The 13,415-nt window shown below is 35.7% G+C and overlaps 1 protein-coding gene and 1 long non-coding RNA gene across 2 annotated transcripts; both read left to right on the forward strand.

Moving 5' to 3' along the window:
- The first annotated feature begins 5,591 nt into the window (after window positions 1–5,591).
- On the forward strand, window positions 5,592–6,843 carry LOC145950117 (uncharacterized). Its single transcript, XR_014428218.1, has 2 exons — window positions 5,592–6,541; window positions 6,632–6,843. It is a non-coding gene; the product is annotated as an uncharacterized LOC145950117 (long non-coding RNA).
- Window positions 6,844–12,803: 5,960 nt separating this feature from the next.
- LOC145949814 (uncharacterized) lies at window positions 12,804–13,400 on the forward strand. Its single transcript, XM_083060701.1, has 2 exons — window positions 12,804–13,220; window positions 13,329–13,400. The coding sequence occupies exons 1-2, from the start codon at window positions 12,804–12,806 to the stop codon at window positions 13,398–13,400; spliced, it is 489 nt and encodes a 162-aa protein (XP_082916827.1).
- The last annotated feature ends 15 nt before the right edge of the window (window positions 13,401–13,415 follow it).

Consider the following 13,415-nt stretch of genomic DNA (forward strand, 5'->3'; position numbering starts at 1 on the left):
ATTTTTTCTCAAGACAACTTAATGCTTACTGTTGTGTTTGAGGAAAAAGAAGTTAAGGAGGCAATTTGGGAGTGTGGTAGTTCCAAGAGTCCAGGCCCAGACGGATTTAATTTCATGTTTATTCAGAAAGCTTGGCATGTTTTAAAAAAGGATATTATGAAATTTCTTGGTGATTTTCATGCTAGTGGATTTCTATCAAAAGGTTGTAACGCATCATTCATTACATTGATTCCTAAGGTGGCAGATCCTCAAGGTTTCAATGACTTTCACCCCATCTCTTTGCTGGGATGTATGTACAAGATATTGTCCAAAATTCTTGCTAATAGATTGAAGGTGGTTCTTCACGATGTCATAGATATTCGTTAGAGTGCTTTTCTAAATGGAAGACATTTATTACACAGTGTGCTTGTTGCCAATGAGGTGGTGGAGGAGGCTAGGAAAAAGAAGTGTATATTGTTCAAAGTTGATTTTGAAAAGGCATATGACTCGGTGAGTTGGAGCTTCCTTTTATATATGCTACATAGGTTGGGCTTTCATGAGACTTGGATTAAGTGGATTGAGGGTTGTTTAACCTCGAGTTCAATGTCAATTTTAGTAAATGGAAGCCCATTTAAGGAATTCTGTGCCAAAAGAGGTTTAAGACAAGGAGACCCTCTTGCTCCTTTTCTTTTCACGATCATTGGAGAGGGTCTCAGTGGGATGATGAGAGAGGCTTGCAACAATAGTTTGTTTACAGGATTCCGTGTGGGCAAGAAAAATGTTGAAGCTAACTTATTGCAATACGCAGATGACACAATATTTATTGGTGAAGAAATTATTTCAAATGTGTTAACTATTAAAGCTATGTTGAGATGTTTTGAATTGGTGTCCAGTCTTAAAGTTAATTTCTTCAAAAGTAGATTTGGCGGTGTTGGTCTATCTCAAGAAGAGTTAGAAGGCTTCTCAAGTATTATGAATTATAAAATCTTATCGTTCCCATTCACTTACCTTGGGATACCAATTGGGGAAAACCCTAGAGAGGATAGAACTTGGAACCCAGTGGTGGAGAAGGTGTGTGACACCCTTACTACCCCAACACATATATTGTAATAATATAGATAAACTAAGGAAATCAAATTTTCAAAATAGGTAAAAGGGTTCACATAAAACCTTTAGAAACATTCTTCAATATCCAAAATATTTTGAAATGAAACTTGGAAAATAAAACATAAGAGATTACAAAATGTTTTCAAAATAATAGGTTCAACTCCGTATACAAATACAATTCATGTCCTAGAAATTCTCTGCCCCGATGTCACAATATCAGAGCATACCCATAAATTAACTGTTGACATTCTAGATGCCACTCATAGCCGAATCTTCCTCACCTAAAACATCCATAAATTGTACGGTGAGAAAAGAAAGCATCTTGTTGGATCGAGCGCTTACCACTAGGCCAAAAGCTATAGCTGATAGTTAGGGCGCAACTATTTTTACTTAAGAGCGCAGCAGCCCAAGCGCCATGATTCGACAGTGACTTGGCCCACCTAGCCTCCGCCACGGGACAATTGATGCAACCCGCAACAATCTCCCCCTCAGCAATTGCCCCGCTAGGTATCGAACTCATGACCTTGGCTCTGATACCAATTGTTGGATCGAGCGCTTACCACTAGGCTAAAAGATATAGCTAATAGTCAGGGCGCAACTCTTTTTACTTAAGAGCGCAGCAGCCCAAGCGCCATGATTCGACAGTGACTTGGCCCACCTAGCCTCCGCCACGGGACAATTGATGCAACCCGCAACACATCTATATATAAAGCACATAAGGAAAATGCAACATATCGTCTCATTATGACTCTGTACTTAATAAAATATTCATAAACATTTCAACATATCATAACTCGATCATTCATACATCATCATCACGTCATAATTCGCAATCACACCAATCATCACAAATCTTGCACTTCACACTATGCCAAGGTCACGTTACCCATTTAACAATTCAAGGCCGTGCTCACCCCTGATATAACAATGTCCCAAGGTCACGATTCTCCTGTAGCATATCTAGCCCAGAGTCGTGCTCACCCCCGACATGTTATTCAAGGTCACGATACCCACGTAACAATCCAAGGCCGTGCTCACCCCTGATATAACACTGTGCCGAGGTCACGTTACCCCTAACCCAGGGTCGTGCTCACCCACGACATGTTAACCAAGGTCACGATACCCATGTAACAATCTCGGGCCGTGCTCACCCCTGATATAACACTGTGTCGAGGTCACGTTACCCCTAACCCAGGGCCGTGCTCACCCCTGACATGTTAACCAAGGTCACGATACCCATGTAACAATCCCGGGCCGTGCTCACCCCTGGTCATAGGTGTGAAGAACCAAAATCACATCACAATCCACAAAATTCTTACAATTAAAACTATGTCAAGGTCACGCCACAACTGACATAAGTGATACGTGTTAATTGTCTCACTCATCTCACATCATGTCAGGGTCACGCCCTCCCTGTAGCATCACTTACCCAGGGGCCGTGCCATCCCTAGTCATTGATGTGAGGAACCACAATCACAATCATAATCACATCCATACAACATCTCATCTCATAGCTCAATTTCATATCACATACACAATTTCATATACACAACAGATAAGTCCAACAAAATAAGGGTTTACACACCCCTCAAGCAATTCACATCTAAATCATCAATTCTTATCAAGTAATATAACAATAACATTCATAAATTAATATAATAATCAATGGAATTACCAATTAATATAATCTTAACATAAATGGTAAAAACCCCAATTATTCCAAAACCCAACTCACACGCACTTTTCTACAATTTTTTTCTCTCTCCCAGATCATTATTCTTACAAATTAAATATATATTTCTAATCCTCAATACATACAGAATCTAATGGTATCATTAATTTCTCAAACATAAATAATCCAATTTTTCCAAAACCTAACATACAGGCACTTTTCTATAATTTCGTTCTCTCTCCTAGAGCATCATTTTTACAAATTAATCCTATATTCATAGTCCTAAATACATACAGAATCACATAAGACCAATAATTCTCTAAACAGAAATAATTATAAAATTACTCATAATCCTACAAGCTTCCTCTTCTACCCAATTTCCTCATGTAACTTTGCGTATAAATAAATCTATTTTTCCCCCGTACCTGGATAAACAACAGTTGAACTAAAACAGGAATCTCTTGGTCTCCTCCTCTAAATGCCCCTTGGTCTTCAGAGAGAAGAAGAGGGAAAGAAGAGAGAACAAAAGATAATAGGAAGAGAGAATGAGAGATGTGTGAAAATGAGAGGTGAGGGGCGCTATTTATAGGATTTCAGGCTCACCTACCAGAACGGCCTGTTCCAAAAGTGGAACGGCCGTTCTGGACCCTTCGAAACTACGCAAAATTCTCAACTGGAACGGCCCGTTCCAAAACCAGAACGACTTGTTCTCAATCCGAGCAGAACGGCCCGTTCTCCCACCAGAACGACCCGTTCTTCAAACTAGAATGGCCCGTTCTACTTCTCCAATTTTGGGCATTTTTCTTATTCTGGAACGGCCCGTTTCACTTTTAAAATGGCCCGTTCCGGGCAATCAATTGGGCCTCTGGCCTAGCAATTTTGGGTTGTTACAATACTCTCCTCCTTTATAAAATTTCGGCCCCGAAATTTTTGCAATGGTAGACTCTTCGCTTCTTACTTTCTAATTCTTATGCAACCTCACTACCTTATTGATGTACAAATCTATCAATTTCACCAAAAGATATCTAAGGGCAAAACAAGTAAACTTGGCGAGCCTATCCACTAAAACACAAATAGAATCAACCTCTTAAGCGACTCAGACAAACCTACAATTAAAGCCTATCCACTCATCATCTTACTTCCAAAATGGGACGTCTAAGTGCTACAAAAATTCCTAAAGACTTCTAGCATGCTAATTACGAGTATACAATTTCTCTACTCCTCTCTTCACCTTAGGCCACCATGCTTCCGCTGCACTACTCTCATACATCCTCCTAAGGTCCCGATACATCTCATTAGCTCCTAAATATATGTTAAGAGTAATGTTATGTCCTTCCTCTAAAATCATCTTTCTTAATTCAAGGTTACTACGCACCCAAGTTTGTTCTTGCACCTCAAAACAACGTCAATTTCTACTCAGAAATGGTTATCTATACTTCTACCAATCTTCTCCACTTGGTTCCCTAAGAAAGGATCTGACTCCTAGGCTTCTCTAATCTCATCCATTAATTCACTAGTCACTTTCAACATAATCACACTAGTACAAAAATTAGTTTTAAGATCGGGGTTTTAAGATCGGTTATTAGAGAACCGATCTTAAAAGTAATGCGGTGGCAATTTTGTAAATAAGATTACAACTTTTAAGATCGGTCACATTTCAACCGATCTTAAAAGTGACACAGTGGCATTTTTGTAAATAAAGTTATAAATTTTAAGATCGGTCACATTTTAACCGATCTTAAAAGTGACACGATGGCATTTTTGTAAATAAAGTTGCAACTTTTAAGATCGGTCATATTTTAGCCGATCTTAAAAGTGACATAGTGGCATTTTCGTAAATAAAGTTACAACTTTATTCTTGAATTTTAGGTGTGATTCTTGAAAAATAATTAAAATGTGTTTGATTAATCATAAATATTATATATATTTTTAAAATATCTGTTATATTTGTGAAGCTTATTATAAGTTAATTTCCAGAATATCTGTTATAATTGTGAAGCTTATCTGTTATAACTTTGTTTGTTTGATGTATGAAGTTACATGTATATGTATGTGTTTATAATTTAAACTAAAGAAAACTTAATTAGTTATATAGTATAAGTTTGTCTATTCAATATTTTGTGTTACAGGGATATCAAGCCAGACAACTTATTACTTGATAGATATGGACACTTGAAATTGTCAGATTTTGGACTTTGTAAACCATTAGATTGTAGTACACTTGAAGAAAAGGATTTTTCTGTGGGTCAGAATGTGAATGGATCTACACAAAATGAAGAGCGCACAGCTCCCAAACGCTCACAACAAGAACAACTGCTGCATTGGCAAATGAACAGGAGGACACTTGTAAGTTCACTGCAATAGTGCTATTATGTTCTGACTTAATTTTATTTGTTATGATTGTACACACAATTTAGAGACGGTTGCAGCCTTTTTATGGTCCAAATGAGTTAGCCACTTTTCTTCTTCTTTTGGGTTTAATACTAGGCTCATGATACTAGTCCTACATATACGTGGATCAACATGGCAGGATATATTTGTGATTATATGTATAAGGGTCTTTTTTATTTTCATTTTTTTTAATGGAGTCAACACAACAGTTGTTATAAACTAATAAATTATATATATATATATATATATATATATATATATATATATATATATAATGTTATGTGTTATTTTAAAAATTATTGCTAATTATACAACTTTTTGTCTTTATAAATATTATTTTGACAACATAATATAATATTTACATTGAGTAACCTAGCTAATATAATATTTTATGGATTTTTACTTTTAGTTTTTAATTTTTTTTTTGATTCTCACATTTTAAGTACTTGAGCATTTTTTCCTATCAATATTTTGATTTTTAATATTAAAGTTTTTTGTTTGTGAAAAAAATTTCAAAAGTCAAAATTAAATAAAATTTATTCAAAAATAAAAAATGGTAAAAATTCAAGAAATAAAAACATTTATGTAATATGACTACATAAAATTTGTTGTTATGTTATTTAATCCTCAAATTGGAGGGCTTGGCTGTTACAATTGTGTAATTGATTATTTCACTTTGTGTTTTTTGCATTACCAGTGATTTCATGGGATATATAAGTTTGTTTCTAATGTGAAATATATTTTTGTGTGCTCTTTTTTTGACTTGTGGTAGCAAATGCTCATAAATCATACAAGGAAGGAGTGATTGTCTCGTTCAAATACGTCCTTGAAGTCCTCTTCATTAATTGTTAGTATACTATACCATTCTACTATAGTTATTAAGCTTTAATCCATTTTGGTTGTTTTATAAATTAATATGATATTTAAATTTATGCACTCATTGAGTGAACCTTAGTTTCCTATTTGAGATTCAATACAAATGATTAACTTTATTTAATCATTTGTATTGAATCTTGAATTGTCTTGTTGGACAGTTTGGGACAATTTGTTTTTTTTTATACAAGTTAAGTCTCATTTTAAATAACGAGATTGACATGCATAGTACATGTTTTTTTTATGAAGAACAGAAGTTATGGACAACAGTTGATTATTGAATCGAAGTTGGATAAGTGCATCACGCATGAGTGATCAGTATGAGACTGGAGTGGAATATTTTCTTGAATATGTACTACAGAATGCTAAGGATGATTTGAATTACCATTATTATTAAAATTAATTATTATATTATTTTTGCAGTCTCATAAACAAATAAGAAATTATGAGTGCGGATACTATGTAATGAAGGCAATGCATACTATTGTTAATTCACAAATAGTATCTGGGTGGACTGAAGTAAGTTTTACAATTTTGAAAGTTTTTATTTTAAATTTTCATTTTGTCATGTTTTATGAATACTTCTAATTTTTCTAATTTTTTTTATAGATATTTATAGATCGATCACCATTGTCATCAGAAGACATCAACATCATTAGGGAGCAATGGGCTACATTTTTCATTGAAACACTAACTAGTTAGGACTTATTCTTTATGAAATACTTATTATGTATACATTATTGTATTGAATATGTTTCCAAAAAGTTCTCTTGTATTTTGTATGTAATCTGGACCATTGAAAATATATCATTTGCCTGGTATTAATTTGCAGGTTTTGTTCAGAAACCTTCTTAAAACAAACTAATCATTTTAAAAAAAAATTCATAACTTTTAAGATCGGCTATTAGCATGACCGATCTTAAAAGTCTAACTTTTAAGATCGGTTACTAGCATGACCGATCTTAAAAGTCCAGCTTTCAAGATCAGCTATTATCGTGACTGATCTTAAAAGTCCAACTTTTAAGATCAGCTGTTGGAGTGACCGATCTTAAAAGTTGACTTTTAAGATCGGTTATTGACGACCGATCTTAAAACGTCCAACTTTTAAGATCATCTCTTTTAAGATCGGTCAAACAACCGATCTTAAAACTCAAAAATGACCGATCTTAAAAGTGTTTTTTCCACTAGTGTCAATTCAATGCTCCTAAGGATGATCTCACACAACAAACATAAGTCTTTAAATTCTTCAATCAAATCCAACCCTTAAATCATCAAAAATGATATATCAGAGGTCATCATAATCAAGGCATCTGCCACAATATTGGTTTTACTTCTATGATCATTTCTAAAGATCAAGCACCTAAGCATAAGTACACTCGGTATTCATATCAGATCTCTAATTTCACCACTCCATCTACACCCAAGTCAAACTCTTATCCACAATATTGGTTTTACTTCTATGATCATTTCTAAAGATCAAGCACCTAAGCATAAGTACACTCGGTATTCATATCAGATCTCTAATTTCACCACTCCATCTACACCCAAGTCAAACTCTTATCCATCACCTTATCCTATAGCCTTATATCTTGTCACCAAAATGAATCAACTAATTATGCTTCTCCAATTTCCTTCAATCCATTCGTTACTCAAGTCATACTTAGTCTCACACTACTAAAGGTAACCTTATAAGCCCAACTTAAGTCTCTAATTTGAGCCAAAAGGATTCATCTCTCTAAAGAGAAGATAAATGTAGAGGTTTTGCTACTCAAGGCATCGACTACTACATTGACTTTACCCAGATAACAACTAAGATTAAAATCCTAGTCCTTAAGAAATTCCAACTATCTCTCTTGTCTTATATTCAACCCTCTCGGGTCAAATAGATATTTAAGGCTCTAATGATCACTAAATACCTCAAGCTTATAATCATATAGGTAGTGTCTCCAAATCTTAGTGTAAATATCACAACTGCTCACTCAATGTCATGGTAAGGTAATTCCTCTCATAAATTTTCAATTACCTAGACACATAAGCTACTACCCTTCCCTTCTTGCACCCATACTCCAACTAATCCTATCTTAGAAGCATCACTATATACCACATAAGACTTACTAAAATCGGGTATCACTATGCGATCTTTCCTTTAGAGTTTGGAAACTATCTCACACTATCCCACGCAAAGACAACAATCTTCTTAGTCAATCTAGTCAAAGATAATGATATCCTAGAAATTTTCTCAATAACTCTCCTATAATAATAAACTAATATAAGAAAACTCTTAACTTCACTAATTAACTTTTGGTATCTCCCATTTAAGCACAACTTCTACCTTAGGTAGATCTACGTTATATCTCCACTAGAAATTACAGGGCCTAGAAAACTCACTTCATACAATCAAAAATCACACTTAGATAACAACTTAAAACTATCTTGGATACATCTTCATCCTCATCTCTAATATGATGATATCATACCCTAAGGTCAATCTTATTAAACACATAAACGCTCTCTAATTGATCCATAAGGTCATCTATCCTCATATCAACATACATGCATATCAAAACATATTAGAATACCTACTTTAAACCTTCATATATACCATCCCTAAGCATATACGAATCAATCATCGTTTACACCATATAGCATGTACATGAACCAACCTTACCACATAGCATCATATCATCTTAAACAACCTCTCAATGACAAAACCTCAAAACATCATATCCAAATCTATTTTTATCCTTGATATGCCTAACAACTCAAAAACATCATGACAACATATACCTACCTTCAACAACTGTCAAAGCAAATGACACACAGAGAGTTTATACTCATCCAAATGATCTCAAACCTATCTCAAAAGAAAGCTAAGAGAATAAGCTACAACTCTTATGAAGACATAAGATTCTAAAAGATCATCTTCTTAGCTAAAAATTTCAAAAACCACAGCAGATATATTCGGCACTTGTAGTTAGACCTTTGATCACCAAAGTAGCTATAACTAGAGGTCTAGACCTCCGTTTTACCTGATTCCAGTTTCATTGGAAAGATAATGTCCAAGGCTACAACTTTTGTGAAGACCATAAAATCTAGATCTATCAATACTATACTGATATTGGCACAACAAAACTGCAACGAAAATATCCTATACACATTACAGCAATAGTGTACTAACATCCCACAAAATACCTCAACCATTCCAAAATCACTTCTTTCCACCTTAAACTCATATCCAAGCTTTTCACTACAATTCTAAACCAAATCAACTCACACATTCAGCACAAAAGACTTATACCTGAAATAAAATCCTCATGCAACCTAACTCCTAACTAGGTTAATATGCAAGTATCAAAACTTAAGGAAATTACCAACACTTTGACCTTTCATCAAGAACGCTGAAAGCTCTAATGCTCAACACACAGCCTCTTAGATTCAATCACTAGAACTATAGCTTTCAAAAACTCCACTAATCGTAAACTCTTAATACACTCGACAGATCAATGTCTCACCCACTTTCAAAGTCCTAATAGTTCTAGCTAGCTAGCACAAGGCTTCGTCCACTACTACTAGCACATATGCTCGCAACACGAGCGATACCACTCAACCACTACTTCTTACGTAAGCAAGAAGTATCAAAACAAATAAGCAATCCTGAATAGCATCAACTAAGCTATATCATGTCTTTTAGCCAAACTATGAGAAAACAATATAAGTGTAAACACAACACTAACAACGCAAGGGAAACATCATCGTTATCATTATCTTCATCATAAAGCAAAACATTGTTAGAGTACACACAATTAAATAAACAACAAAAATAGTCGTTCATCATTAGTACATCAATAAGTTCCACAATTCAACTCATCATTCATCTACCAAACAAGCATAATAGACTCATAACTCACGGCCGATTGGATCAACCTGCTCTGATACCACTAAATGTGACACCCTTACTACCCCAACACATATATTGTAATAATATAGATAAACTAAGGAAATCAAATTTTCAAAATAGGTAAAAGGGTTCACATAAAACCTTTAGAAACATTCTTCAATATCCAAAATATTTTGAAATGAAACTTGGAAAATAAAACATAAGAGATTACAAAATGTTTTCAAAATAATAGGTTCAACTCCGTATACAAATACAATTCATGTCCTAGAAATTATCTGCCCCGATGTCACAATATCAGAGCATACCCATAAATAAACTGTTGACATTCTAGATGTCACTCATAGCCGAATCTTCCTCACCTAAAATATCCATAAATTGTACGGTGAGAAAAGAAAGCATCTATATATAAAGCACATAAGGAAAATGCAACATATCGTCTCATTATGACTCTGTACTTAATAAAATATTCATAAACATTTCAACATATCACAACTCGATCATTCATACATCATCATCACGCCGTAATTCGCAATCACACCAATCATCACAAATCTTGCACTTCACACTATGCGAAAGTCACGTTACCCATTTAACAATTTAAGGCCGTGCTCACCCCTGATATAACAATGTGCCAAGGTCACGATTCCCCTATAGCAAATCTAGCCCAGAGTCGTGCTCACCCCCGACATGGTATTCAAGGTCACGATACCCACGTAACAATCTAAGGCCGTGCTCACTCCTGATATAACACTGTGCCGAGGTCACGTTACCCCTAACCCAGGGCCGTGCTCACCCCCGACATGTTAACCAAGGTCACGATACCCATGTAATAATCTCGGGCCGTGCTTACCCCTGATATAACACTGTGCCGAGGTCACGTTACCCCTAATCCAGGGTCGTGCTCACCCCCGACATGTTAACCAAGGTCACGATACCCATCTAACAATCCTGGGCCGTGCTCACCCCTGGTCATAGGTGTGAAGAACCAAAATCACATCACAATCCACACAATTCTTACAATTAACACTATGTCAAGGCCACGCCACAACTGACATAAGTGATACGTGTTAATTGTCTCACTCATCTCACATCATGCCTGGGTCACGCCCTCCCTGTAGCATCACTTACCCAGGGGCCATGCCATCCCTAGTCATTGATGTGGGGAACCACAATCACAATCATAATCACATCCATACAACATCTCATCTCATAGCTCAATTTCATATCACATACACAATTCCATATACACGACAGATAAGTCCAACAAAATAAGGGTTTACACACCCCTCAAGCAATTCACATCTAAATCATCAATTCTTATCAAGTAATATAACAATAACATTCATAAATTAATATAATAATCAATGGAATTACCAATTAATATAATCTTAACATAAATGGTAAAACCCCCAATTATTCCAAAACCCAACTCACACACACTTTTCTACAATTTCGTTCTCTCTCCCAGATCATTATTCTTACAAATTAAATATATATTTCTAATCCTCAACACATACAAAATCTAATGGTATCATTAATTTCTCAAACAGAAATAATCCAATTTTTCCAAAACCTAACATACATGCACTTTTCTATAATTTCGTTCTCTCTCCTAGAGCATCATTTTTACAAATTAATCATATATTCATAGTCCTAAATACATACAGAATCACATAAGACTAATAATTCTCCAAACAGAAATAATTATAAAATTACTCATAATCCTACGAGCTTCCTCTTCTACCCAATTCCCTCATGTAACTTTGCGTATAAATAAATCTCCTTTTCCCCCGTACCTGGATAAACAACAGTTGAACTAAAACAGAAATCTCTTGGTCTCATCCTCTAAATGCCCCTTGGTCTTCAGAGAGAAGAAGAGGGAAAGAAGAGAGAACAGAAGATAATAGGAAGAGAGAATGAGAGATGTGTGAAAATGAGAGGTGAGGGGCGCTATTTATAGGATTTCAGGCTCACCTACCGGAACGGCTTGTTCCAAAAGTGGAACGGCCGTTCTGGACCCTTCGAAATTACGTAAAATTCTCAACTGGAACGACCCGTTCCAAAACCAGAACGGCCCGTTCTCAATCCCAGCAGAACGACCCGTTCTCCCGCCAGAACGACCCATTCTCCAAACCAGAACGGCCCGTTCTACTTCTCCAATTTTGGGCATTTGTCTTATTTTGGAACGGCCCGTTTCACTTTTAAAACGACCCATTCCGGGCAATCAATTAGGCCTCTGGCCCAGCGATTTTGGGCTATTACAAGGTGGAAAAGAAGCTTGCTAGATGGAAATACCGAAATCTATCAATAGGTGGTAGAGTTTGCTTGATTAACTCAGTCTTGTCATCCATTCCAGTCTTCTTCATGTCTTTCTTTAAGATCCCAAAGAAAGTGATAACAAAGATCATATCAATTCAAAGAAGATTCTTATAGGGAAATGAAGGAGAATCTAAGAAGATTGCTTGGATGAGTTGGGAAAATGTCTGCAAACCGAAAGAACAAGGAGGTTTAGGAGTGAAGAACATTAAGATTTTTAATGAAGCTTTGTTGGCAAAATGGGGTTGGAACGTTTTCCATCAAAAAGATATGCTTTGGACTTCATTATTAGAGTCCAAATATGGTGGGTGGAGAGATCATTTGGTAGATCGGAACAATAATTCTGATTCTATATGGTGGAGAGATCTGAAAAAAGTTTGTGGTTTGAATGGTGATCAAGTTTGGTTCAAAAATTTGATTCTTTGGAAAATAGGAGATGGGAAAAGCTTCAAAATGTGGGAAGATGCTTGATGTAGAGGAGAGAGTCTTAAATTGAAATATCCAAGACTGTTTCTAAATTCTGAAAACAAAGACCTGACTATCTCAGAGTGTGGCTTTTGGAGGGACATGACTTGGCACTGGAATCTTTCTTGGAGGAGAGATTGGTTCATGTGGGAAAAGGAGATGTTTGAAGAAGTTCAAAAAGACTTGGAGGAAGTGGTTGTCAGTAGAACAATGGAAGATACTTGGTTTTGGCTTGGTGATGTGTCGGGCAATTTCTCAGTTCAATCGGCTTACTCAGAGCTTCTTAGTTTGACCTTTGGGTCGCAACATCTAGATCTTTTTGTGGATATATGGAACACTAAGGTACCTATGAAAGTATCTATTTGCATTTGGAGGATCCTCTTAAACAGGATGCCATCTCGAGACAACCTTATCAAGAGGAATATCCAACTTGTGGAAGAGGACGCTTTGTGTCTTGCTTGTAGAGTTGAGACAGAATCTATAGCTCACGTCCTATTTAGGTGTAAAGAAGCTCAAAAGGTTTGGAAAACTTGTTTTTTGGTGGTTCGACGTCGAGTCTGTTCTCCCAGGTACACCAAGCTTACACTTTTATCATTATCCTATGCTATCTTGGAACACTACTTGTAGAGAGAGATGGAAAGTACTTTGATGTGCTATGATCTGGTGTATTTGGAGACACAGGAATGCATCTTTACATAAAAATCAAGTTTTAAA

This window comes from Cajanus cajan, chromosome 7 (assembly GCF_000230855.2).
Source record: "Cajanus cajan strain Asha chromosome 7, NIPB_CcT2T_4, whole genome shotgun sequence".
In the NCBI taxonomy this organism is placed as follows: domain Eukaryota; kingdom Viridiplantae; phylum Streptophyta; class Magnoliopsida; order Fabales; family Fabaceae; genus Cajanus; species Cajanus cajan.

Excerpts from the sequence above, each read along its gene's own strand:
- LOC145949814 (XM_083060701.1), top strand. The coding sequence starts at position 12,804 with ATGACTTGGCACTGGAATCTTTCTTGGAGGAGAGATTGGTTCATGTGG. Across the intron at positions 13,221-13,328 it reads GGTGTAAAGAAGCTCAAAAG|AGAGAGATGGAAAGTACTTT; the intron begins GTTTGGAAAACT and ends CACTACTTGTAG.